General features: G+C 42.1%; 1 protein-coding gene across 1 annotated transcript; it reads right to left on the bottom strand.

Moving 5' to 3' along the window:
• Positions 1 to 974: 974 nt before the first annotated feature.
• On the bottom strand, positions 975 to 24114 carry LOC141977195 (uncharacterized). Its single transcript, XM_074938905.1, has 4 exons — positions 23944 to 24114; positions 2706 to 2935; positions 1783 to 2073; positions 975 to 1091 (listed from the first exon to the last, which is right to left on the bottom strand). The coding sequence occupies exons 1-4, from the start codon at positions 23954 to 23956 to the stop codon at positions 975 to 977; spliced, it is 651 nt and encodes a 216-aa protein (XP_074795006.1). The 5' UTR covers positions 23957 to 24114.
• Between the last annotated feature and the right edge of the window lie 221 nt (positions 24115 to 24335).

Consider the following 24335-nt stretch of genomic DNA (forward strand, 5'->3'; position numbering starts at 1 on the left):
CCATCTTCAGTTTGTGGCATTTTTCAAGGTCCCTTGTTTTCTGCTTTCCCCGCCACATCTATCTGCAGGAATGGATCCCACACTGCTCTCCATTGCTCTGCTATCTCTCAGTAGCACATCACGAGTGGCAGTAGAGTTATTCTTGAAGTTACAAAGGCAACAGCAGTCACAATCACCTGATATGGTGTCCGACATGGAAAGCAGTAACATTAGATTGCTTTTGGCATTCGCAGAGTAGCTGAACACAGTGGAACTTCGCTTTTGGGCTCGGGAAACTAGCACAGAGAGGTGGGATCACATCCTTATACAAGTCTGGGATGACGAGCAGTGGCTGCAGAAAATGGATGCGAAAAGCCACCTTCCTGGACCTGTGTGCTGAGCTTGCCCCAACCCTGCGGCGCAAGGACACCCGAATGAAAGCAGCCCTCTTGGTGGGAAGGCGCGAAGCAATCACAGTGTGGAAGCTGGCAACTCCAGACTGCTACTAGTCAGTTGTGAACCAGTTTAGAGTGGGGAAGTCAACCATTGGGGCTGCATTAATGCATATGTGAAAGGCCATTAATCACATCTTGCTGCAAAGGACTGTGACTCTTAGCAGTGTGCGTGAAATTGTGGATGGCTTTGTGACAATGGGATTCCTTAACTGCAGAGGGGTGACAGATGGCACGCATATTCCAATTCAGGCACCAGACCATCTTGCAACAGAGTACATCAATCGGAAGGGGTACTTTTCCATGGTTTTGCAGGCACTTGTGGATCACCGTGGGCATTTCACCGACATTAAAGCAGGGTGGTCCGGAAAGATGCATGACACACGTATCTTTAGGAACACCAGCCTGTACAGAAAGCTGCAAGCAGGGACATTCTTTCCAGATCAGAAGATCACCACAGGGGAAGTCGAAATGCCAATAGTGATCCTGGGAGACCTGGTGTACCCCTTAATGCCACGGCTCATGAAGCCATACATGGGAAACCTAGATAGCAGTAAGGAGTGGTTCAACAACAGGCTGAGTAGGTGCAGAATGATCAATTGAATGTGCATATGGCACATTAAAGGTGTGCTGGCGATGCCTATATGGCAGGTTATATGCCTGAATGAGGAAAATATTCCCATGGTTATAGCTGTGTGTTGTACGCTGCATAATATTTGTGAAGGGAAGGGTGAACGGTTTACTCAGGGGTGGACTGCCAAGGCACAATGCCTGGCTGCTGATTTTGACCAGCCAGATACCAGGGCTACTAGAGGGGTGCAATGTGGGGCAATAAGAATCAGGGATGCCTCGAGGCAATGCTTCGAAGATGAAAACCAGTAATGTTTGTTGCTATGCTTGGGTCTACTATGGTTAATTACATCTGGGCTAGGAAGCAGTTGTGATTGTTAAGGCCTAGGATTCAATGTAAGGAACTAATTAAAGTGCCTGTTGATTTGCAGGTGCCATGAGGTATCATACCTTGTATGGAAAGAAATAAAGAGTGCTTATAATTCAAATTTTTTTGCTTTTATTGCCAAATAAACAACAACACCACATGGACTTACACACACATACTCATTGTTGGTGGGTGAGAAGGTACTGGGGGGAGGGGGCTGATTTTCATAGCTGAGTATAGGTCCAGCTTTCATTTGAAAAGCTGTCTGCAGGGGTGGACTGTAGAGGAAAGTGTGAAGTGCCAGAACGCAGAAAGGAATGTGCAAGGGGAGTTTGGGGAGTACATGGGAAAGCGTTCTGAATGTGCTGAAGGGGAGGGTGGGCACACATCAGTCTGCTCAGTCTGCAGTGTTACGAGAGTTTGGAGCATGTCGGTTTGACGCTCCAGAACTTTAATCAGCCTCTCTGTGGCACCCCTTTTGTAAGAATCCTTCTCTTCTCTTTCCTGCTTTTCCCTTTCCCTCAACTTCTTGCGTTCAGTGTTTTCTACCTCTGACTGCTGCAGCACCATCCGGAACATATCTTCCTTGGTCCATCTCAGCCGTTTTCTTATCTTGCACAGAGGCTCTGCTGCTGTTGGAGGGTTGGTTCTCAAGGTGAAGTCTGGAGAGGCATAATTCACAATAAACGGAAGCGCTGTTGTGAACTACACACAGAGAGAGCATTGAAACAGTAACATTAATACAAAACTGGTAACATACCTATCACTTTCTCGGTGACCCTAGGTAAGCACACATGAGGCAGAAGACCCCAAGAATTGTGAATGAAACCAGGGGTAGGGGCCTTCTGTATTGCAGAAAAGCAATTTGAAAAGATGATGGGGCACTTATTGGGGGCAACACACTAAACTTTCCCACCGTTTTCCACAGGTGGCGGTCACTGTGGAAGATATCTCACTCCTGAGGGTAAGCAGGGAAGCAAGGATGCATCTGCTACATGCTTGAGGCTTCCACCCCAGTCCCTATGCTGCTCGCCTGTATGCAGTTTTGGTCCCTGCCCAAGTAATTTCAGAGTGGCGTGGGAAAGTGTCTCTCAATGGAGGAAGGAACAAAGCAGCTCAGCCAAGGAACCTCCAGCAGAGGATTGCTGAGTACCTCCAGGAAAGTTTCCTAGAGATATCTCTGGAGGATTTCCATTAAACCTTGGAGTGCATCAAATCCCTGTTCTGCTGTACTGCCTAGCCATGCGGGGAAATGCCCATCACACAGAAACAAAGCCAGCCTTCTACATTCTCTGTCATCAACCCACTTCAGAACTTTACAAAGTAAAACCACTTACCAGGGGTCTCCTCTCCTGTTTCTGGCTTGCCAGAGGGCGACTGCAGACACTGGCTAGACACGTCCGGAGTGGAGAACAGCTCCTGACTGGCCGCATCATGGGGCTCCACCTCTTCTTCAGCCTCCACCTCTTCATCAATGACTTCCTCCTCTGGTTAGGTCCACTTTCCACTGGCTCCAGACCCGTCAAAGTATCCACGGTGCTCTTTGCAGTGGACGTGGGGTCACCACCTAGGATAATGTCCAACTCCTTATAAAAGCGGCAGGTCTGGGGCGCTGCCCCGGAGCAATGGTTTGCCTCCCTCGCCTTGTGGTAGGCGTTCCTCAGCTCCTTCACCGTTGCTCTGTATAACAGCATGTCCCAGTCATATCCCTTTTTGTGCAAGCTGCATGCAATCTGGCCTTAGGTATCGAAATCCCTATGGCTCAAGGGCAGCTGTGACTGCACAGCCTCCTCTCCCCAAACACTTATCACATCCAGTAATTCTGCAGTGGTCCAAGTGGAAGATTGTTTGCTGCATGGAGCCACCATGGTCAGCTGGGAAGATGTGATGTGAGCTCTGCATCACGAGCAAACAGGAAGGGGAATTTCAAAATTCCTGGGGCTTTAAAGTGGGAGGGGCAGAAGGTTGTTTACCTGGCTTCAGGGCAGCAGTGTTGAAACTGCTGACCAGAGTGGTCAGGATGGGCATTGTGGGACACCAATAACAGCACTAAAATCAAGCACGGTGTCTACACTGGCACTACAGTCCTAAAGCCTCGGTTCAAAAAGCCGTATGACTCTCAGTGGGGTGCTTTTATTACAGCACTGCAACTGATGTATTTCGGCGCAAAAAGTGGCTTTGCAATGTGTACACCTCTGCTGTTTCAGCATCACAAGGTGCCTTCTGGTGAAAAAACTTGCCAGAGTAGACCGAGCCTTTGATTCCTGTGTGACTAATGGCACTTTCCCCAGGAAAACTTCCTACCCATTATGGAGGAGTGGCTGACTGAATTTTTCAAACACAGTACTACAGTATTGATTAGCAGGTTTGGTCAGGAATTTCCCACTCGTTTGTCACATAATACAGATTCATTGAAACAGAAACTGTCCATGGGAAAGGGTCTGTTCTGACAATCTCCCAATATGAAAATTTTTTGAAAAAAAAGTTTTGAAATTGTCAAAATGGGACATTCTGACTTTTTAAAAACAGTTTAGTTTTTTGGTTTAAAATGTTTTTGTTTTGAAATTTCAATTTATACTAAAAGCTAGCTAAAATATTTCAAATTAGCTAAACAAAATATTTGAGTGACCTGATCAGAATTTTTTTCAGATTATCAGTTTATGAAAATTTTTGAGCTTGTTGACTTTTTATCCTGATCTGAGACCAGTAAAGCACCTGAAATCTCAAACTCTCGTGGGATGGGAACACAGTTTCCTGCCCACATCTATTAATTAGTCATGGTCCAAAACACAATTGTAAGGTAGTAGGCTTGTTTGTTTGTTTGTTTTGTTTTGTTGTTTTTTAATCTTGGTGTAGTAAACTGGTACTGTTCTTTATAAGAATAAAATGTTCAGTTTGGCTTTATTTACAAGAATAAAATGAACAGTTTGACTTTATTTAAATAGAGGTTTTAATGGTCTGTCTTATTTTCTGAATAACTTTCTTCAGACTAAAATCATAATTCAACCCATGCACTATTGCCATTAAAATACCTCTTCATTTTTAAAAGCTATTAGATCTTTTGGTTGTGAACATAATCTTTTCTTACACCATTTTAAAGTACAAAATGCTTTCTTTGGTTAATTAGCTCTACCTGGCTACCCACAAGAGGATAACTTTGTAACTGTATCCAAATGAAAAGATTTAATTGATTTTTCCATGCCCTATTAAAAATTCATCAAGAGCCTAAAAGATTAAAATAAAAATAGAAAAAATCCCAGACTGGCCTCCACGTGAGAATGAGAACATCTCTTCAAAGTCTCACTTAATGGGATGGCTTTGCATTCTTTAGTCTTCAATTGCTCTGAACTAATGATACAGCAGTTAAAATGAGAAATTGCTGTTTAGTGCCCAGTACAGTCCTTTGTTTTGTGTTTTTAACCAAATGCAAGATGAGGTGACTAAGCTGAGTGCAGCCTTATACATTATTCATAAGGCTTGAGCTAACACGATCATTCCTTTTTAGTTAAAGCTGCTGTAAATAGCATTACTATTCATTTTAGCAATGGTAATACTACGAAGACATGTTAATAGGGAATGTCAGAATCTTAAATCTCCAGTGCTATTTTCACAAATCTATATACCTATGTAAAAATATTTTCATTTAGCAAGTCTCTATTTTTTCAACCCTGCTCGTCTCAACTTAATTATTTAATAACACAGAGTAAATTCAAATGAAGTACAAAGTGAAATAGCTTATGTACATTTATACAATATACTCATTAGACCCCGTCAATTACATTTTGTTTCTTTCCCAGTCTTGTATTGAAAGAAAGTAATTATTGGTGAAATCCTTTTTAATGGGTGGCCTTTCTGACAGGTCTCCTAAGTTCATTCCACTTTCTGCTTGCTTGTGTAACCCACATGCTTAACAGGGGGATATATTTTTAAGATAGCAATAGAGAAGTGGGGGAGGAATGAGTTGTGTCTGGGTCATTTCACTGTTGCTAGGCTGATGCACCGTTAGTACTCCACAACCACAGGGTTCTGGAATTGGGTGTGGTAGTTTGGGTTCCCTGTAGCCCGACTCATACTCCATTAGGGGAAAGTAGCTAACTGAGGCCAGGTCTACACTGCGGGGCTAAGTCAACCTAAGTTGCGAAACTCCAGCTATGTGAATAATGTAGCTGGAGTCAACGTACCTTAGGTTGACTTATTGCGGTGTCTACACTGCGCTGGGTCGACGAGAGAAACTGCATAGTTGCAGTGCATTTGACTCCATGGTGATCAAAGACTGAGACTCAGGTGAACTCAACCTAAGCTTTTGGGAACTCTGAGTTACTTTCCACTTTGTTTCTGTGGGGACTGAGCTGTTGAGACTTAAGTTTTCTTTTATTTATGTGTATATATAATGGTGAAGATAATGTATGTGGATTATGAAGTAGCCTTATGTTGTTGAAATTAAGGTATTTGTTGTTTCTTTATCATTATAAGATTTTATAAAGTTGGTACTTAAGAACTAAATTCATTCCTTTTGTTCTTTTTGGATTTGATTGTGAAGAGGGTGATCCTGTGCAATCCTTGTTGAAAATCCTCAGTGACTGAATTCTGGGTTTCCATGTGCTTTTTTATAGGAATTGTTTTTAGGCACTAGGAAAAGGGCAGTGAAGTAAACTGTAACTCACCCAAAGGTTACACTTGCATGCCAGAAAAAAATCTCATTTTATCTTCTGTATTCAGGCCAATTTGAATATTTTGGATGTTATTCATTATTTGTATTATAGTAACACCTAGCAGGTCTAATTGAGATCAGGACCCTGTTCTACTCAACACTGCATACATGTTGTAAGAGACCTCTCCAGCCCCAAAACTCTTACAATCTGAACAGATAAGACTGATAAAGGAAAAGTGGTTATCCTCATATTACACAAGGGACACTGATGGACTGAGAAATTAAAATGATTTACCCAATGCCATGCAGAGAGTCTGGCAAAGATGGGAATTGAATCTGGTGATCCAGAGCCTTAACTGCAAGACAATACTTCCTTGGGAAGGACTTGGTAATGGGCTGTGAAAGGACACTAGGAATCTGCACATGGTCAGTTTTAACCTGTTGAATCCTGAGTTCCATTTGCATGTTCACAGAACAGCAATGGTCATGAATGGTCATTTTTGTCATCCACACCTGGCTAGGTTGTTGTAACTTAATTTTTCAGGTGCAGAACTTTGCAGACTGACCGCAGACTTGTTAACTCCCCATTTGAATGCAATATTCTCTATCTGGGCTACACATGAAGTCTGCTCAGGAAGTTCAGCTATGGCAAAGTGCAGCACTGTGCTTATGAGCAGTGCTTCCCACAGGAAACATGTTGCACCTCTGCTGTCTTCCAGTTAATGTCCAGGTACTATTCAAGGTATCTATATCTCTCTGAACAGTTTGGGCTTTGTATACCTTAAGGATAGCTCTCTCTCCTTGTGTCCTAGCCTAGCAGTTAAGATCCACAGCGACACTCATGAAAATAGTCTCTAACTGCATTTTGTTTAGAAGTTGGGGCAGGGCATTCTGAATGGAGGATCCTTGTCTCTGCCACTTGCTCAGTTTTGCTCCAGCAGAATCCATATTTGATCTTTCATGAACACTGTAATGCTTATTTCTCCTCCCTGGGTTTTCCTGAGAGAGAATGAGGGCGTGGAGGAGGAAGGGGTTGATCTTCAGTGTTGGTGGTCTAGGAGTTTTTATAGGCTGACATGGCTGTCAATTTGGATAGTTTTGTGGATGTATTTTTATAATGAATGTATGCCTAGAACTTAGAAGCCTTTTACCCTCTATTTATCTTGATTTATACCACACCCATACTAAGTCACTTAGGTGTATTTGAAAATTTTACCTCTAGCCTCATATCTGGGCTACACTTGTTCTTCATTAAAGGACCTTGTTCTGTCAGGGTAACACCTTCGACCCCTCTTCCCATGATTGTATACAACCTACCATTTTCACTGGTACAGATGTGGCAGTGATTAGTTATATGGTTGGTTAAATTACAGATTCATGAAGGATCATGTGATCCATAGTACGATGATAAACCATCTTTTGAAATGGAAGACCTACCTTAACCCCCTTCATCCTTGACTCTAATTGTCAAGGCTGGGGACAATCATCAACAGCTGAGTGGCAAGACAACTGGGTTATGGGAAGCATGGGGAATAGTAGGGATAGAGTTCCATCCTGAGCAAGGGGGCTAAAGAGTGCTGTATGGATCAAGGAAATCCAGAGTGGCAAGGGACCTGGAGTGAGGGGCACAGGAGAAACAGCTGAGAGCTACAGGGCAGGGAAAACAAGAAGAGGCTTATTGGGGGGGGGGGGGGGAAGGGTAAGCAAGTGGGGATTAAGCTAGCACACAGGTAAGAAGCTGCAGTTGCATGACCAATGGTGCGCAATGGAGTGTAAATTCCAATAACACACACAGACTGTGCAGATTATTTTAAATCTTCCTTAGCTTTTTATATTTTTATATGAAATGCACTGACCCACATTAAACTATTATTAAAAAAATCAATTCTGTCCTGAAATCAGTGCACTAATTCTCTAGAAATGCCCTGTGCATAAACAGTGAAACTAGATTATCCAGCACAGCTGCAAATCTAGTTAAATGTCATGCTGTGACTTGTTCTCTTCTGAAGATCTCATTTCTAATAGGACCGGTTCATTTTTAGTCTTCCCACCGGTGCAGCTTTCAGGGGGGAAGAGATCAAGCTATTAGTAATCTTCTCCTGCAGACAGTGCTGATGGAAGGTCTATTGGTAGCTTAGCCACCGTGTTTCAGTAATGAAACCTATGTTCTCAGTCAGGCAGACACCACTATTTTAAAAAGTGAAATTAATACATCTTCTTTTTCTATTCAGAGGCTTTTCTTCTATTATTTGAGGTTTTAAACCTCAAATATTAAGGCATATGAATAGGGCCCTACCAAATTCACAGCCATGAAAAATGCATCATGGAACATGAAATCTGGTGTCCCTCCATGAAATCTGGTCTTTTGTGTGCTTTTACCCTATACTATACAGATTTCATGGGGGTGGCCAGAGTTCCTCAAATTGGGGAGTTGCGGGGGCGGGGGGTCACAAGGCTATTTTAGAGGGGTCACGGTATTGCCACCTTACTTCTGCACTGCCTTCAGAGCTGGGTGGCTGGAGGGCGGCAGCTGTTGGCCGGGTGCCCAGTTCTGACGGCAGCACCGCCAGCAGCAGTGCAGAAGTCAGGGTGGCAATACCATGCCATGCCATCCTTACTTCAGCACTGCTTCTGGCGGCAGCGGCTCTGCCTTCAGAGCTGTGCTACCATCCAGCAGCCAGCAGTCTCCAGGTGCCCAGTTCTGGAGGCAGCGTCGCCGCCAGCAGCAGTGCAGAAGTAAGGGTGGCAGTACTGCAACCCCCCCCCTCCCCACAATAACCTTGTGGCCCCCCCTACAATTCCTTTTTGGGTCAGGACCCCTACAATTACAACACCCCGAAATTTCAGATTTAAATAGCTGAAATCATTAAATTTACGATGTTTAAAATCCTATGGCCGTGAAATTGACCAAAACAGTTGAGTTTGGTAGGGACCTACCTATGAGTATCTTCTGACTTGCTTTATTATTACCTAGGAGCTGACAGATGATCCCTATTGAAAAACTCAAACTAGGACAAAGTTTCAGTCTAGTCCTGGAGTTCCAAAGCACGGCATGCACTGAAGCAAGTGAAATGTGGCTTACCAGTTCACTGTTATATGCTCGCTAAACTTGTTTTTTAATCTTAACTGAAAAATCTGCCGTTCTTCCAGATCTACAGTAAAAGACATGCTTAAAAAACCTCAACGTTGCACTGCTCATCATTGAACTGTGAGTCAGTGACATTACTACTAGCCAAAATATTTTAAAATGCAAGAAAGACATTTGGGGGAGGGGGAATTTTTCATTAAAAATTGTTCCCATTTTCCAGCCAGCTCTAACTCCACATGTGCTAAAGCTGTACAGTAATATCAGGGTTTCAGATTCAAATCAAAACCCCATTCTCGTAGGAAGGACAAGATTTGCTTTCTGATCTTCCATGAAAATTGCCAGTCTCCCACACTCTTTTCCTCCATTTCCATTCTCAAGCCCCAGTTCTGTTCTCCCGTTCACAAGCTCTCATTGGATCTTTCCTCTTCTCACCTGAGAGTTTTTTCCCCACATCCTCTTCTCTGCCTCTCCTTCAGGCTCTCCTCTGCCTGCTTCCCAGTCTTCAGCCTTGAAGGAATAAGCCGTTCCCACTCTGAAGTGCATTCTATCCTCTGCTTTCTGCTTAGCTTCTGTTGAGTGAATTCTTCTAGCCCAAGTGCATTGCATCCATGATAAACACAGGCTGCAGTGACAACAGAGAGACACTCAGCAGTCTCCCTCCCTGCAGCTCCCAGAGGTCTCTCTCCCCCTCTGGCACTCTAATACATGCTTTGTCTTGACATGACATTTCCCACAACACTTAAATGTCACCTGCCCCCAATTCTTTGGTTTGTTGTGCTGTGCATTGCTTGGCTCTCACTCCTGACCCAAGAGGTTAGTTCTCAATGCATCTAGTTTGTTAAGCACTTTGGGATGGAAGAAGTCATTATTATTAGTGTTCAGAGATGAGATTGCCTCATTTGAGGCATATGTGTGTGTCCTCAGACCCAATCCCATCATAAGGACTGAGTGGAAAGAGGAAGGACCTGAGAGCAGAATGAAAGGGAAGCCTGGACAACACAATGGAATGTTGTGAGAATGAGTTAATGTTTGTGAGTCCCTCAGTATAGAGACTGGTTATATACAGAACAGAGCACATCTAAGTCTTTTCCTGGAGCTAGTTGCTAGATCCTCAGCTGCAGGTTACAGACACTAGGAGGAAAGGGAGGTCAAAGGTGGTTCTAATTTACCTTTGAATGGCCCTAGGATTGGAGCAATTTAGTCTGGTCCCCTGGCTGGTTTAGAGCAGTCTCAATGCAACTCTAAATTATGCCCAATGTCACTTGTTGTCAAGGGGCCATTCTAGTAGCTGGGAATCATGAGGCATAAGGAAACCCTGCTGTGTCTCTCTCTCCAGGAGATATCCTCTATACCAGAGGCTAGGAAGGAAATGGTGGTATAGAGTGTCTGCACTCTACACCACCCAGGGATTCCCCTTAATCAAGGGGCATCAGTAAACCAGGTCTCTGGCTGCTTGGTGCTGCAGGATTGGCCCATAATTGGGCCCATAATATTCAGTATGTGAACACTGAGAACAGATAGAAGAGACAGACATCAGGTAAAGTGAGAGCAAAATCAGCATTACTGATATATTTTCTTCAGTCAGTTGTCAGTGGGATGGATTCTGTTCTCACAGTGCTGTAAATCAGCCGTAGTGATAATACAGGCACAAGAATACATTTTTTTATACTTGTTTTCACCTATTCTCTTAAAAAATAAAATAACATTTTTGGTGCTGTTCGACTACTAGTTTTGGAGCTTACTCTGTCTGTTTTTAAATTTACATTCTGTTGCATTAGAAATGGGACCACACTGCTTTGAACTTTCCCTGAAGACTAAAATGTAGAGTTTTGTAGCTCTTGGTGGTATGCTTAATGGACTTGATATTAAACTGCATTCTCCCATACTTGTACCAAAATAAAATAATCTTTACAAACGGAAGTAAAAAGAGATTTGCAGTAGAGGTCATGAGCTATGGACTATGGAAAATCTAAACATCCCTCAGTTTTGCAAACGGAGAAACCATGGTCAGTCTAAAATATAAATATCTGCATTTTTCTTAGCTTTAAAAAGTATGTGTGTGGGGGGAATGTCTGATTCTGAGCCAGGAACCAGCATCTGCAGTTGAGCTTCTAATAGTAACAATAACAGCACAGGTGGGAAGAATGCCGTGAAACTCTTCCTTTCTATTCTTTTTTGAAACATTAATTAATCTTAAATTATTACTTGCTGCTTTCTGTGGAACTACTGACAATGAAATTATTACTACTAAATACAACTAAAACTGTTGTCAAATACATTCTTCATCTCCCAGTCCCGGTGCAAATGCTTATTACCAGGTTACCATAAGCTTCTTGTGCTTTTGCCATAAATTACCATGAGTATTATCAATAGTACCAATTCCTGGTTATTCTTCACTTCCCTGTACAGTCCAGAAGATATATTCCAGTTTCCTCTATAGCTCTAGTCAGTAAAATAAATCCTGTGTTATATTAGTGTATTTTTGACCCCTCATGTTCTATTGAAGACCCAATGAACTAAGTGTGCATGCACACTGATAATAAATAGTTCTCCTCAGCTGGTGATTTATCTAAATTGGATACTGTAGAAGTGCCTTTAACCCTATACTGAAGACATTAGTCTAAATACGGAGCATGAATTGGCCCAATGATGGCTCAGGTGCATGTGATTCTGTTAGTGTCAGCATGTGTGTATGGGGGGACATTTCCTTGATTTCATTGACTCCAAATGAATCAAAGGATGCAGATTAATAACAGTGAGCCCCATTCTCCTGCAGTAGAAGAACTGCTTGAATTTCAGCCAATGGTGCTCTGAGGTACTCTAGGTGAGGCACGGAATCTACTACGTCTTTAGGACCCACGCCCTTCCTGACTGCTGAAGTCTTGTGGGGAAGAATTGAGTCTTTTATTGGTGAAATCTGTCAATGCCTCTTTAAGGGAGTGCAGACTGACACCTTCTCTTTACAAATCCTCAGTACAACCTCTGTTTAAAAAAAATCACTTAATTTTGACAATCTGACCAACAATTGCCCTTTATTTCATTTGCATGTGCTATTATGGGAAAAGTTGGTGGAGCAACTCTCAGAGAATCTGGTGGCCTCAGTTGTCACTGGACCTTTGGCAGTCTAGGTACCAACCAAGGGATGTACTGGAATCTATCTGCATTGGCACAGGTATTCCTCCTGGCAGCGGATGAAGATTATGTGCACATGCTAATATTAGATATGTCAGCGGCTTTGATACCATTGAGCATGAGATTGCTGTTTGCAGAGGAATCAACACTATGGACTGGGATGCGCTTCTAACTAAGCATTCTTAGAGGGCAGAGGTGGGCAATTGCTGCTCGTCCCCAAGGGAGATCTTGTGGGATTTCACAAGGTTGCATCTTTTATTTCTAATTCCCCATTTACATGGAGCCATTGAAGGCATTAGAGAGGAGATGGAGCTTCCCGTATCTTCTGTATGTTGGTTACCAAAGCTGGCTGAGCAATCCAAAAAGTTAGAATTTTTGATTGTCTTTCATCAAAATAAATTTAACAGGAAAAATGCCATTTTGGTGAAAACTTTCATGAAAATTCCATCCTGTTTGATCAACTCCACTCAGTTCTAGATCTCCAAATCACCGGATGCAGCCCAAGCTGTCAGTTGCCTACCCTGGTATTTTGATGTGATTGGGCTATAAGGGAGAGTGAGCTGGCTGGCTAGCTCTCATTCGTGACTCAGCCCACTGAGATGTTGTTTGAAGGAAACAACGAGAAGAGATGGCAGACCTGATATTGCCCCACTAAGCTTGCCTGCCAGCTGTGGGGCAAGTGCACAATCTAGGACTCTGTACTCCAAGCTGCTGTCAAGAGCAGGTAGCAGCTACAGCTGGATCTACCTTTTTATCTAGTTATGGGCAGAAGGTTTCACTCACTTCTTTCAGGTGCGGACCTAGCAATGATCAGTCTTTGCATATCAACCTATAATCTGGCTAAAAAATGCTCCTAATGATGTTCATATCTTGGACAATAGGGTTGTCTAAACTATTTTGAAATCTCAGATACAAACATGTGACTGAGAGCTAGATCCCTAATTTTTATGGATTGTCCCACCTGCTTGCAAGACTTTAAATCAAAGATACAGTATGTAGTGCATACGAGTGCTTGCCATTAAAAAGTTGTCTTTGACCAACAGTTGCCACATAGTGGTCTGAAAAGATGATTTTTCTTTAAAACCAGCCTTCAAAACTCTCTCTTGAGATAGAAAATATACAATTTGATGATGAGCAACTGCGTGGGATTTGAACAGTCTTCTCTAACTTCGTAGTGATGGGACTGTGGGCTGGAGCAAGACTTTGGAGAAGTCTGAAACCCAGGAGAGTCAGTTTGATTTGCATTCAGAAAGCTAGAAAATTAAAGGATATTTGGCCAGATTCTCTTCTGAGTTTATAGCCCCTTTGCCCCACCACATGCCATAAAGGGGCTGTAATCTGGGTCCAGGTGCCCTATTCTTCTGGTGCACTGAGACTCTCTGCTGTTTCCAAGTGTGCTGCTGGCTCCCCCTCAATCCCTCAGCCATGGTACAGGGGGCATAATGGAGAAGGAAGGGGAAATGCCTGTGGAAGAGTGTGGTAGAGTTTTGCTTCACTATGTTTATCCGTCTCTGGCATAGGGTCCATTAAGGCCATGTCTGTGGCAAAAAGTAGAGCTGCTAATCAGGAGCTCTACGATATGTTGGTGCCAGACCCTCAGAATCAGGGATCTGTGACTGGATCCCTGATACACCTTCCCCTCTGCTCCCACACTGCATCTTCCTCAGTGAGCTGAGCACTGGCGCAGAAGAGAATATTGTCCAAGCACCAGTTACCCAAGGTGATAGGTGCTTTCTATTGCAGATTAGAGAGAGCTGAATAAGATCATGTCCAAGAACAAGAAAGTATTCTTGTGATTCTGGCATTTGCACTCTACTTTTGAAGAAGAAATAGGAAAACAATAGTTTCTTACTTATGTTTCACAAATGCTTTGTGTTCAACTTTAAGTCATGGTGAGCAGTAGCATATTCTGGGGTAACAGTGTTTTGATGGCGTAAAAGTAATGAATGTCAGACATGACATAACAAATGAGCACCTCACTCTATCACACTGGTGGAATTTCAAAGCCTTGGTTCCCAGTTCTTGCACTATACAAAATATTATATATTGTTTTTGTTTCTGTGAATTAAACGCTAATGGAAAAGGTGCTGAGCAACTAAATACAAGGGGTCTGCAAACTGATTTTCTGCAACTAATAAAAAAAAACCATCTATTTTGAGACACTTAGGCCTGCTCTACACTGGGGAGGGGGATCGATCTAAGATACGCAACTTCAGCTACGAGAATAGCGTAGCTGAAGTCGACATATCTTAGATCGACTTAGAATCACTTACTTCACTTCCTCGCGGCGCGGGATTGATGGCCGCCGCTCCTCTGTTGACTCCGCTTCCGCCTCTCACCCTGGTGGAGTTCCAGAGTCAACAGCAGAGCGATCGGGGATTGATTTATCGCATCTACACTAGACCCGATAAATCGATCCCCGATAGATCGATCACTACCCGCCGAAGTGGCGGGTAGTGTAGACGTGGATGGTTTAGGCCTCCTGCTCTCTCAGTATAGATAGTGCAGTTGAGCTCACCACAGAGACCTCCCTTGTTGGCATTAAGTTAAAAACTCTATGAATATGCTGAAGACATGGGCTCCAAAAGGGAAAAGCTAGGTTCTGAAAACAAAACGTTAAACACTTTTTGTAAATCTGCCAAGTTTTTCAATGTAACTGCCAAAGGTCTGATGTTCAGAAGAACACAACAGAACTGCTAACATGCATGCTGCATAAATGACTATTCATTAGAAAGCTGCTGTAGTTTATGTGACTGCTTTCTTTGCCTGACTAATATATCAAGCGTGGTACTTTTTTTGTAGTGTGAAAAACTTTCTCCATTACCATAGTAACCTCTTGCATATTGGCGGAAGCTGATGTCATTCATGGTATTATTCATTCTTAGTGAATTGATATTCAGAGTGCTAACAAGTCCCAGAGAGATAAAAAGAACTAAGTATACATTCTGGTTAAACACGACTTAACCCTTTCACTTCACCAAGTCCCTGGTTGTGTATTTTTGTTTGTTTGTTTCCGTAGTATTGCTAAGGAAAAGGTTAAATTGTCATGTTTACTTAGCACGATTTTATTGTAAAGAACATGCTAAAAGGCAAGGTTCCCCTGTCTGTCACTTCTTATTTTTCACACTGATAACTATGCATTATACCCAAACTTGCTTTTTTAAAGGAAAATTGTTTTATTAAATAAATTTCTTATATGTATTTGCCCAGCTGAAGTGCATCCTTTCTGTAATAATGGTAGGTAAAACTTACAGTGCATTTCCCTATTTGTCTTCAAAGAACCTTTATAACTACCGTTAAATGAATCTAAAACTTGAGTAATTTTTTCCATTGACTATTTTCTATAAATGTGCCAGGTACCTGACTATCTATTATTAAACACTTACAGTGTGTTTAAAACACAACAGGGCATCCTGACTGTACCATTGAAATCAATGCAGGGTTTCTCTTTGACTTCAATAGGAGCACGAACAAGTCCATGGAAGGAGACAATCCTTGCCTCAAGGTGCTTATAATTTAGATTCCTTTCTATATGTTTACAATTCCTTCGTGTTAAGAGAAGCATGTGTCACATATAGTACTGGAAGAAGCAAGAAAAGTTTACCTTAAACCTGTCTCTTTCTCAGATCAGTTTAATGATTTCTTTATGGAATCTCTCAAATTATTTTGATAATATTAAACTTCAATCAGATTTAAAAGAGGCAGTTTTTTTGCACATTAGACAATATTCTAACATAATCGAAGCCTCATAGTATGGTGATTTAATGGACCCAGTTCTGAAACACTGGTATTCTAATTCATCCCCTGTGAAAATCTGATATATGTGTTTAAATACAAATTGAAGGGTCTAAGGGTGTTAGATACCCTACTCCTATTGAAAGTTGTAAGTGCAACTCCTTTTGGCCCCTTAGAACAGAACATCCCAGCACTAAAGATCCAGGCTTTTATGCATCTAGCTCAACACTTGGTACCTAAAAACAAGTATTTACATGCACAATTATGCATTGAGCTGTCTACATTTAGGTACCCAAATTCACCTCCGTGAAGTAGCCTGGGTAATATGAGAGAACCATTGCTTTTATTATCATTAAGGTCTAAGTCTGGTGCCATTTTTGCAGGTGAACTAGGATAAAATGCAATGGAAGTGCTGCCCTGGAGGCTGAAGAGCACTGAGCCCATACAGGGCCTCCACAACAATGTGCTGGCCGTGGAGAAGACTTGTGCAATGGCTTTCCAAAATGCAGTGTGCAGTAGGAGAAGTGAGCATTTTGATGTTCTAGCTAAAGGCTTCATGCAAAGCATACAACCGCAATGTGAGAGGAAAGCAGCTGGCCTTGTTCTCCCTATATTTGACAGGACTAAGCTGCAGCTCATTGTCACAGGTGATATAGCCCTATGAGTAGGTAATTTCCATTGAAACTAACTTTTAACAGAAAACTGGGTGTTTTGAGTAAACTAAATGTTTTTTTTTTAGTAAAGTATCTCCTTTCCATGGAAAGCTGACTTTTTTCTTGAAAAACCCAACACCAAAACAACTGAAAATTTAGCTTGTGAAATGCTGTTGCAGTGCCTCATGGGAGCTGTAGATTGGTTGTGTCATGCCCACATCCTTCTCCTAGTCCCCCATCTTTCTCCTGTGGGATGCGGTCTCCAGCCACACTACATCTCCCATAGGGCACTACTGGCATGTGACTCCCATGATGCTCTGTAGTAGCTCAGCAAGAGGGGAGACCATGGTGTAGGAGAAGTAGTCTGGCCAAGGAGTCCATGGAGGAAGAATGGGGGCATGAGGCAGTTTAATGACAATACCCCTGAAGCACTGAGGCAGCTTTTCCAAATCAAAGTTTTCAGTTTAAAACCCTAAGTTAAAGGTGGGTGGGGTGGTTTGCGTGTGTGTGTTTCCCTGAAAAGTCTCTAAAATTCCATTTTTCTGTGTTTGAAGAGAAAAACCTTTTCTGATTAGATCTATCTGTGATAAAATGTTGAGGCTGGCAATTCTTTTCTTCAAATGCCACATGGTCCAGTATGTTTATCAGAACAAGGCCCTTTTTACTCATTCTTTGCTCAATTTTACTGGATTTGGCCCTAAAATCTTGGAGAGACACTTTGAAAAGCAGCTAAGATAGGGGTGCATTCAACCCTATTGTAAATGAGAGAGGTGCTCCTACATCCCTTAACTGGTTTTGAAAATATCCCTCATAATTCTTAGGAAACTGACCACATATTAGATTTTCAGGTCTAGCCAACTGCAATATCTTAATAAGGGCAGAAAATATGATATACATGAGGAGTGGTTGGATTAGAACTCCTAATGGAACCATTCTCAACAGGTCCTGCTTCTCCCCTGCTGGCATGCTACTCCTTCTCCTGGCCTGCTCTCCCACTCTGCTCCACATTTGCTTGTTCCCAGGTTCCACCCCATCTTTCATGTAGAAAAGCTGCAGGGGTGGATTATTCAGAGCAGCAGCTAAAGAATAGGAATCTCCTGGCATAGAATTGAGATCAGTGGGGAAGTTCACCGGTGCTGCTGTTCGAGGCTCTTTGTGGACATCTACTGCTCTGTATAAAGCTGAGTACAATTGGGCCCCATTCTTGTTTGGTTCCTGGGCACTCCCATGATAAACATAACGAATAACATCTCTGCATCATTACACTCCATGGCATCAAGTCTTTCTTTGGAACCATAGCGGCCAGAGAGCTTTTAGTGATACAGAAATTCTGGAGAACAAGAAGGTGAGCTTGGAAGAAGTGCTGGCTTAACTGGAGCCCGGGATTTGCTACTTGCTGGTAAACAGGGCTCTTTTCTCACATTCACAGCAAGAAGGCATGATGAATAACATGGAGAATAATATAAGTGACAGGAAAAGATTTTACAGGATTCCCCTACCTTAAAATAATAAGGATGTAGACTAGTTTGTAAAAGCTAAAAATACTGGTCATGGTGTCTTCATAATTTTTCTACTCGTATTTTACTTACTATTTACAGTAGTCCCTTCTAAATATTTAAATTAAAATAATTTCCTCATCTGTCTTGTGAATTATCCATCAGTCAAAGGCACTGTTTTGTTGGTTCAGGCTTCCTCATACTGGTACAGCATCGGTTGATGTTTTTTATTATAAAAACAGTAGCGTTTGTTTTGTTTTGTTTTATAATGTGTACTATTGGATTTTGCACATGGATAAAAGAAAAAAAGTAAACCAATGTGTGGGCCTTTTAATCTTGACAATGTCCCTTTAATTCTACTACCACCACGTTCTCACAGAGATTGTTTTGTTGGCTGCAGTGCCAGTGAGCTGGTTCAGCTAATGGAAAGGTCATGTTTTATTATACCTAACGGCTTGGATAAATTGACTGAGGAATTTGTCAGCTCTGTGTATTGTTAAACTCCCTTGTACATAAAGGTTAATTTAACCTAGAGTATGTGTGATTTTTTTCACTACAGTAACAGTACATTGCCCTTTTTTTGGGGGGGAGGGGGGATTTTTTAATTGAAAGCACTAGCTTCCACATATGCCTCATTACAGATTAAAATATCAGCATTGCTAATGCTAAGTGTAAAATATATTTAATTCCTGAAGAGAGAGTTTGTCATAATGTGCACAGTACATATGTGCCTATATCATGGTTTCTGAATTCTAGAGCTGATCAGAAAATAGTTTTCTTTTCTATGGAAAACTTCAGTGAAAATGAAGGGCTCTTTTCCCCCCGGTGCAAAATTAAGACAAATTTTGACTTTTAACTGAAAGAAAAAGGTTAACTAAAACCCAAATTTTTCATGAAACAGATCCAGTAAAAAAAAAAATGACCTGTTGAAATTAATTAAATCACACTATTGGAAGTTCATTATGGCCCTTATCCTGCAACTGACTCTGTGGAGGACCCTGACTTAGTGTAAGTGGAGCCAATGATTTTAATGAAATGCCCTCCCAGAGTCTGTTGCAAAATGGGGGTTTATGTTTGTAATGCAATATTATGCAATCCTTTTAAATCCATTAAATGTTCTAGTTTAGTGGACCTACTGTTACAATTACTAATAAATATTACTGTAATAGTAATATGTAGTAGTTATATGCAAAACGTAGAGACTAGAGGCCATAACCAAGATCAGTGCCCCAATATACAAGGCACTGTGTAAACATATCCTAAGAGACAGTGCTTATAATGAAAATGCTTATAGATAGTAAAACAAAGGGTGGGAGGAAAGTATCAATTCAGTTTTAGACGGGAAACTGATGCACAATGAGACCAAATAATGTGACTAGGATCATGCAGGAAGTCTGTGGCACAGCCAAAATGGAATGCAGATCTCCTGACCCACAGGCTAGTGCTTTAGCTACAAAACTATCCTTCAGCTCTTACATATTTTTCTTTTTAATTAATTTTGTTCAGCTTAGGTTGTGATTTTTTTTATGACAATTGCCCAGAGGTTCTCAGACACTGTACACAACCAGTTTTCTTATAAGCTTTAAGAATCATAGAAACATAGGACGAGAAGGGACCTTGATAGGTCATCTAGTCCAGGCGCCTGCACTGAGGCAGGGGTAAGTATTGTCTCTAGACGATCCCTGACAGGTGTTTATATAACATGTTCTTAAACACCTCCAATGACGGCGATTCCACAACCTCCCTAGGTAACTTGTTCCAGTGCTTAACTACCCTGATAGTTAGAAAGTTTTGCCTAATGTCTAACCTAAATCTCCCTTGCTTCAATTTAAGCCCATTGCTTCTTGTCCTGTCTTCAGTGGTTAAGGAAAACAATTTATCACTCTCCTCTTTATAACAACCTTTTACATACTTGAAGACTGTTATTATGTCCCCCCTCAGTCTTCTCTTCTCCAGACTAAACAAACCCAATATTTTCAATCTTTCCTCATAGGTCATATTTTCTTGTCATTATTGAACTTCATCCTATTTATTTCAGACCATTTCTCCAGTGTGTCAAGATCATTTTGAATTCTAATCCTATGCTCCAAAGCAATTGCAATCCTTCCCAGTTTGGTATCATCCACAGATTGTGTAAGTATACACTCTATGCCAGTGGTTCTCAAAGCTGGTCTGCCGCTTGTTCAGGGAAAGCTCCTAGTGGGCCGGACCTGTTTGTTTACCTGCCGCGTCTGCAGGTTTGGCCGATTGCGGCTTCCACTGGCCGCGGTTCGCTGCTGCAAGCCAATGGCGGCTGCAGGAAGGGCGGCCAGCACATCCCTGGGCCTGCGCTGCTTCCCGCAGCCCCCACTGGCCTGCAGTGGTGAACCGCCGCCAGTGGGAGCCGCGATCAGCCAAACCTGCATACGCGGCAGGTAAACAAACCAGTCCGGCCCACCAGGGGCTTTCCCTGAACAAGCGGTGGACCGGCTTTGAGAACCACTGATCTATGCTACTATCCAAATCACTTATGAAGATACTGAAGAGAACCAGACCTAGGACAAATTCCAGCAGGACTCCACTCTATATGCCCTTCCAGCTTGACTGTGAATCACTAATAACTACTCTGTGTATACTTTTCCAACCAGTTGTGCACCCAAGTTATAGTAGGTTTGTCTAGGCTATATTTCCCTTATTTGTTTATGAGAAACTGTTGTGTAAGACAGCATCAAAAGCCTTATTAGAGCAAGCCATTATCACATCTACTGCTTTCTCCCTATCCACAAGGCTTTCTACCCTGTCAAAGAAGGATATTAGTTTGGTTTGACATGATTTGTTCTTGACAAATCCATGTTGACTGTTACTTATCACCTTATTATCTTTTAGGTACTTACAAATTGATTATTTGCTCCCTTATCATTCTGGGTACAGAAGTTAAGCTGTCTGGTCTGTAATTCCCCAGGTTATCCTTATTCTACTTTTATATAGATAGGTACTATATTTGCCCTTTTCCAGTCTTCTGGGATCTCTTCCATCCTCCACCAGTTCTAAGAGATAATTGATAATGGCTCAGAGATCTCTTCAGCCAGTTCCTTGAGTATTCTAGGATGTATTTCATCAGGCCCTGCTGACTTGAAGACATCTAACTTCTCCAAGTAATTCATAACTTGTTCTTTTCCTATTTTAGCCTCAGATCCTACCCCGTTTACACTGATGTTCACTATCATCTGACAGTCACCTGTTTGGTGAAAACTGAAACAAAGAACGCATGTGACACTTCAGCCTTTGATGCTTTTTCTGTTATTGTCTTTCCCTCCTCATTGACTAAAGGGTCTGCCCTGTCCTCAGTCTTCCTTTTGCTTCTAGTGTACTTTGTAAAATGTTTTCTTGTTATTCTTTATGTCCATAGCTAGTTTCATCTTGTTTTGTGCCTTGGCTTTTCTAATGTTACCCCTATGTGCTTGTTAAATATGTGTGTGTATATAATTATTCATCCTTTGTAATTTTACCTAGTTTCTACTTTTTGTATGACTTCAGGTTGTTCAAGATCTCTTGGTTAACCAGGGTGGTCTCTTACCATGCTTCCTATCTTTCCTATGCATTGGGATAGTTTGCTTTTGTGCCTTTAATAAAGTCTCTTTTTGCCCTTAATAATGTCTCTTTTTAAAAAAAAAACCTGCCAATTTCCCAAACTTTTTTTCTCTTAAACTTTTTCCCCAGGGGATCTTACCTACCAACTATCTGAATTTGGTTAAGTCTGCCTTCTTGAAGTCCATTGCCTTTATTCTGCTGCTTCCCTGTGACTGTTCCTTAGAATCACAAACTCTACCATTTCATCACTTTCACCCAAATTCTTCCACCTTTAAATTCTCAACTAGTTCCTCCCTGTTTGTCAGAATTAAATCTATAGTAGCTTCTTTCCTAGTCTTTTTCTCCACCTTCTGTCTCCAGTGCTGTGACAGAATATATCCATGTGTCCAGTTAGTAATAGTCTTCATACAAAGTATGTCTATTGAGATATCATTTGAAAACTCATAATTTGCTGATCATTATTGTCCCGGTAAAATGTCTAGCGACATTTTCCTTACTCAGAGACTTTCAACAGTTTCTGCCTCCCATTCTATCTCAACCTCAGTGCAAGTGTATACATCTTTGATTTACAAAGCAACATCTCCTCCTTTTTTCCCTTGCCTGTCCTTCCTGCAACAAGCTGTTCCATTCTATACCAATATTCCAGTCATGTGAACTATCCCACCAAGTCTCTGTGATGCCAACTATATTGTAATTGATTATTCACTGGTATTTCTAGTTATTCAAGTTTTTTACCCATACTTCTTGAATCAGTATACAGATATCTCAGATATTCATTAGATTTCCCCTCTATATTCCCAGTTCTTTTGTCCCAGCTGTGATTGCCCACGTTCCTCCCAGATTCTGACCTTTTGGACTTATGTGTGGGCTTTTGTCTCCTGCCCCGTCACACCTAGTTTAAAGCCTGCCTCACTAAATTAACCAGTCTGCATCTGAAGATATTCTTCCTTTTCCTTGATAAGTGGAGCCAGTTCTGCTCAGCAGTCCTTCTTGGAACAGCATGCCATGATCAAGGAAACCAAAGCCCTTCTGGTGACACCATCCATGCAGCCAGGCATTCTCCTCCAGGATGTGTGTCTGTCTCTGCTTTGTCCCCTACCCTTAACTGGAATACCATCTGTGCCCCTACCTCATTCAGCCCTGTAGTTATGTCCCTGAGCCTACCAAAAATACCTTGTGGTATCACTAGTCCCCACCTGGATGAGCAGTATGGGGTAGTCAGAGGGCTGGATGATCCGCAGCAATCCTTCCGTAATGTCTTGGATACAGGCTGCTGCCAGACAGACCACCTCCTGTGATATCATGTCAGGCTGGCAGCTGAACATCCCTGTCTCTCTTAGAAAGGAGTCACTGACTCCCCCCTGCCTTTGTTTCCTTTTGGGAGTGGTGGCTGTCATCCTCCCAAGCTTGGGGGTACATGGCTTCTCTTCCTCCACCTTTTGGGGGAAATTCCTCAATGCCAGGGCAACAAATTGTTTTTTTTTTATCTCTATGGAAAGTGGTTGGGAGTAGTGGTGGAGCATTGCCTGCTGCCAGAAGTAATCAGCAGCCAGGTTCCTCCCTGTGAAGGATCAGTTTCCTTCTCCCCTGGTGTTGCTACTGACATCCTCTCCAGTAGGATTGCTTCCTTAAACTTGGAGATCTCCATATGCATATTTTGAATGAATTATTCATGTGCATAGATGCTCTTAAGCCTGGCCACCTACTGTAGCTCTCTCACCTGCTTCCTGAGAAATTCTACAAGGAGGCACCTCTCACACTGGATCGTTTCCCCTGCCTGGCTTTCTGTAATGGGGAAATTCAGGCCACAGTCTCTGCAATTCCACACCAGGACTTGGGTAGAGGCATGCATAGTCAGGTTCTTTGTCTGAACGCAGGTGGAGAAGCCCTGAGCAGTAGTGGCATTGCTGATGTGGCTTTTCCAAACCATGCTGATTTTATTCTTTTGTCCCCCTAAAAACACCCTCTCAAGCTCCCCTTGGTTGCTTAGTGTTTGGCTTTTAAGCCCTTCTCTCCTAGATCAGCCCTGTTCGCTCATTAACACACAGGGGAAGGATGATCACAAGGATGATCAAGGGTGATCAAGGATCAAAGGACAAAAAGCTAGAACCTTGCTAGTTTGCACTCAGCTAGTAGGCTTCTGGCCTCCACTCCCCCACAGTCCCCAAAAACACAATTCCCAGCAGGTCACAGGGTAAACTGAGCCAGCCCAAAGCAAAACCAAACAGAAAAACAAGCTTGTCCACTCACCAGAAGAATTCATGCTCGCTCCTTCTTCAGCCAGGGAATTGCCCTCTCAGACTCCCATTGTGAGTACTAAGGCATATTGCACCAGATCCTCAGCTGGTATAAATCAGTGAATTGAATACAATGGATCTGTGTTGATTTATACCAGCTAAGCATCTGACTAACTGCCTTTACTATGTAGAAATATTGCTTTGTTGAGTAGAGGGTGGTGAGAGAGCAAACCTCTGAATATAGTAGAATGATTTAAATATTGACATCTACTCTTAAATTTGCCTATGTTCAGTATTAAAATGTCTATTCCCAATATTAAAATGAATTCACTAACTATATCTGAGCCTGTTTTACCTCAGAGGCATCACTTCTGTCTCTAGATACCATACTTCCCTGAACTAATC

The sequence above is a fragment of the Natator depressus genome, chromosome 1 (assembly GCF_965152275.1).
Source record: "Natator depressus isolate rNatDep1 chromosome 1, rNatDep2.hap1, whole genome shotgun sequence".
NCBI lineage: Eukaryota > Metazoa > Chordata > Testudines > Cheloniidae > Natator > Natator depressus.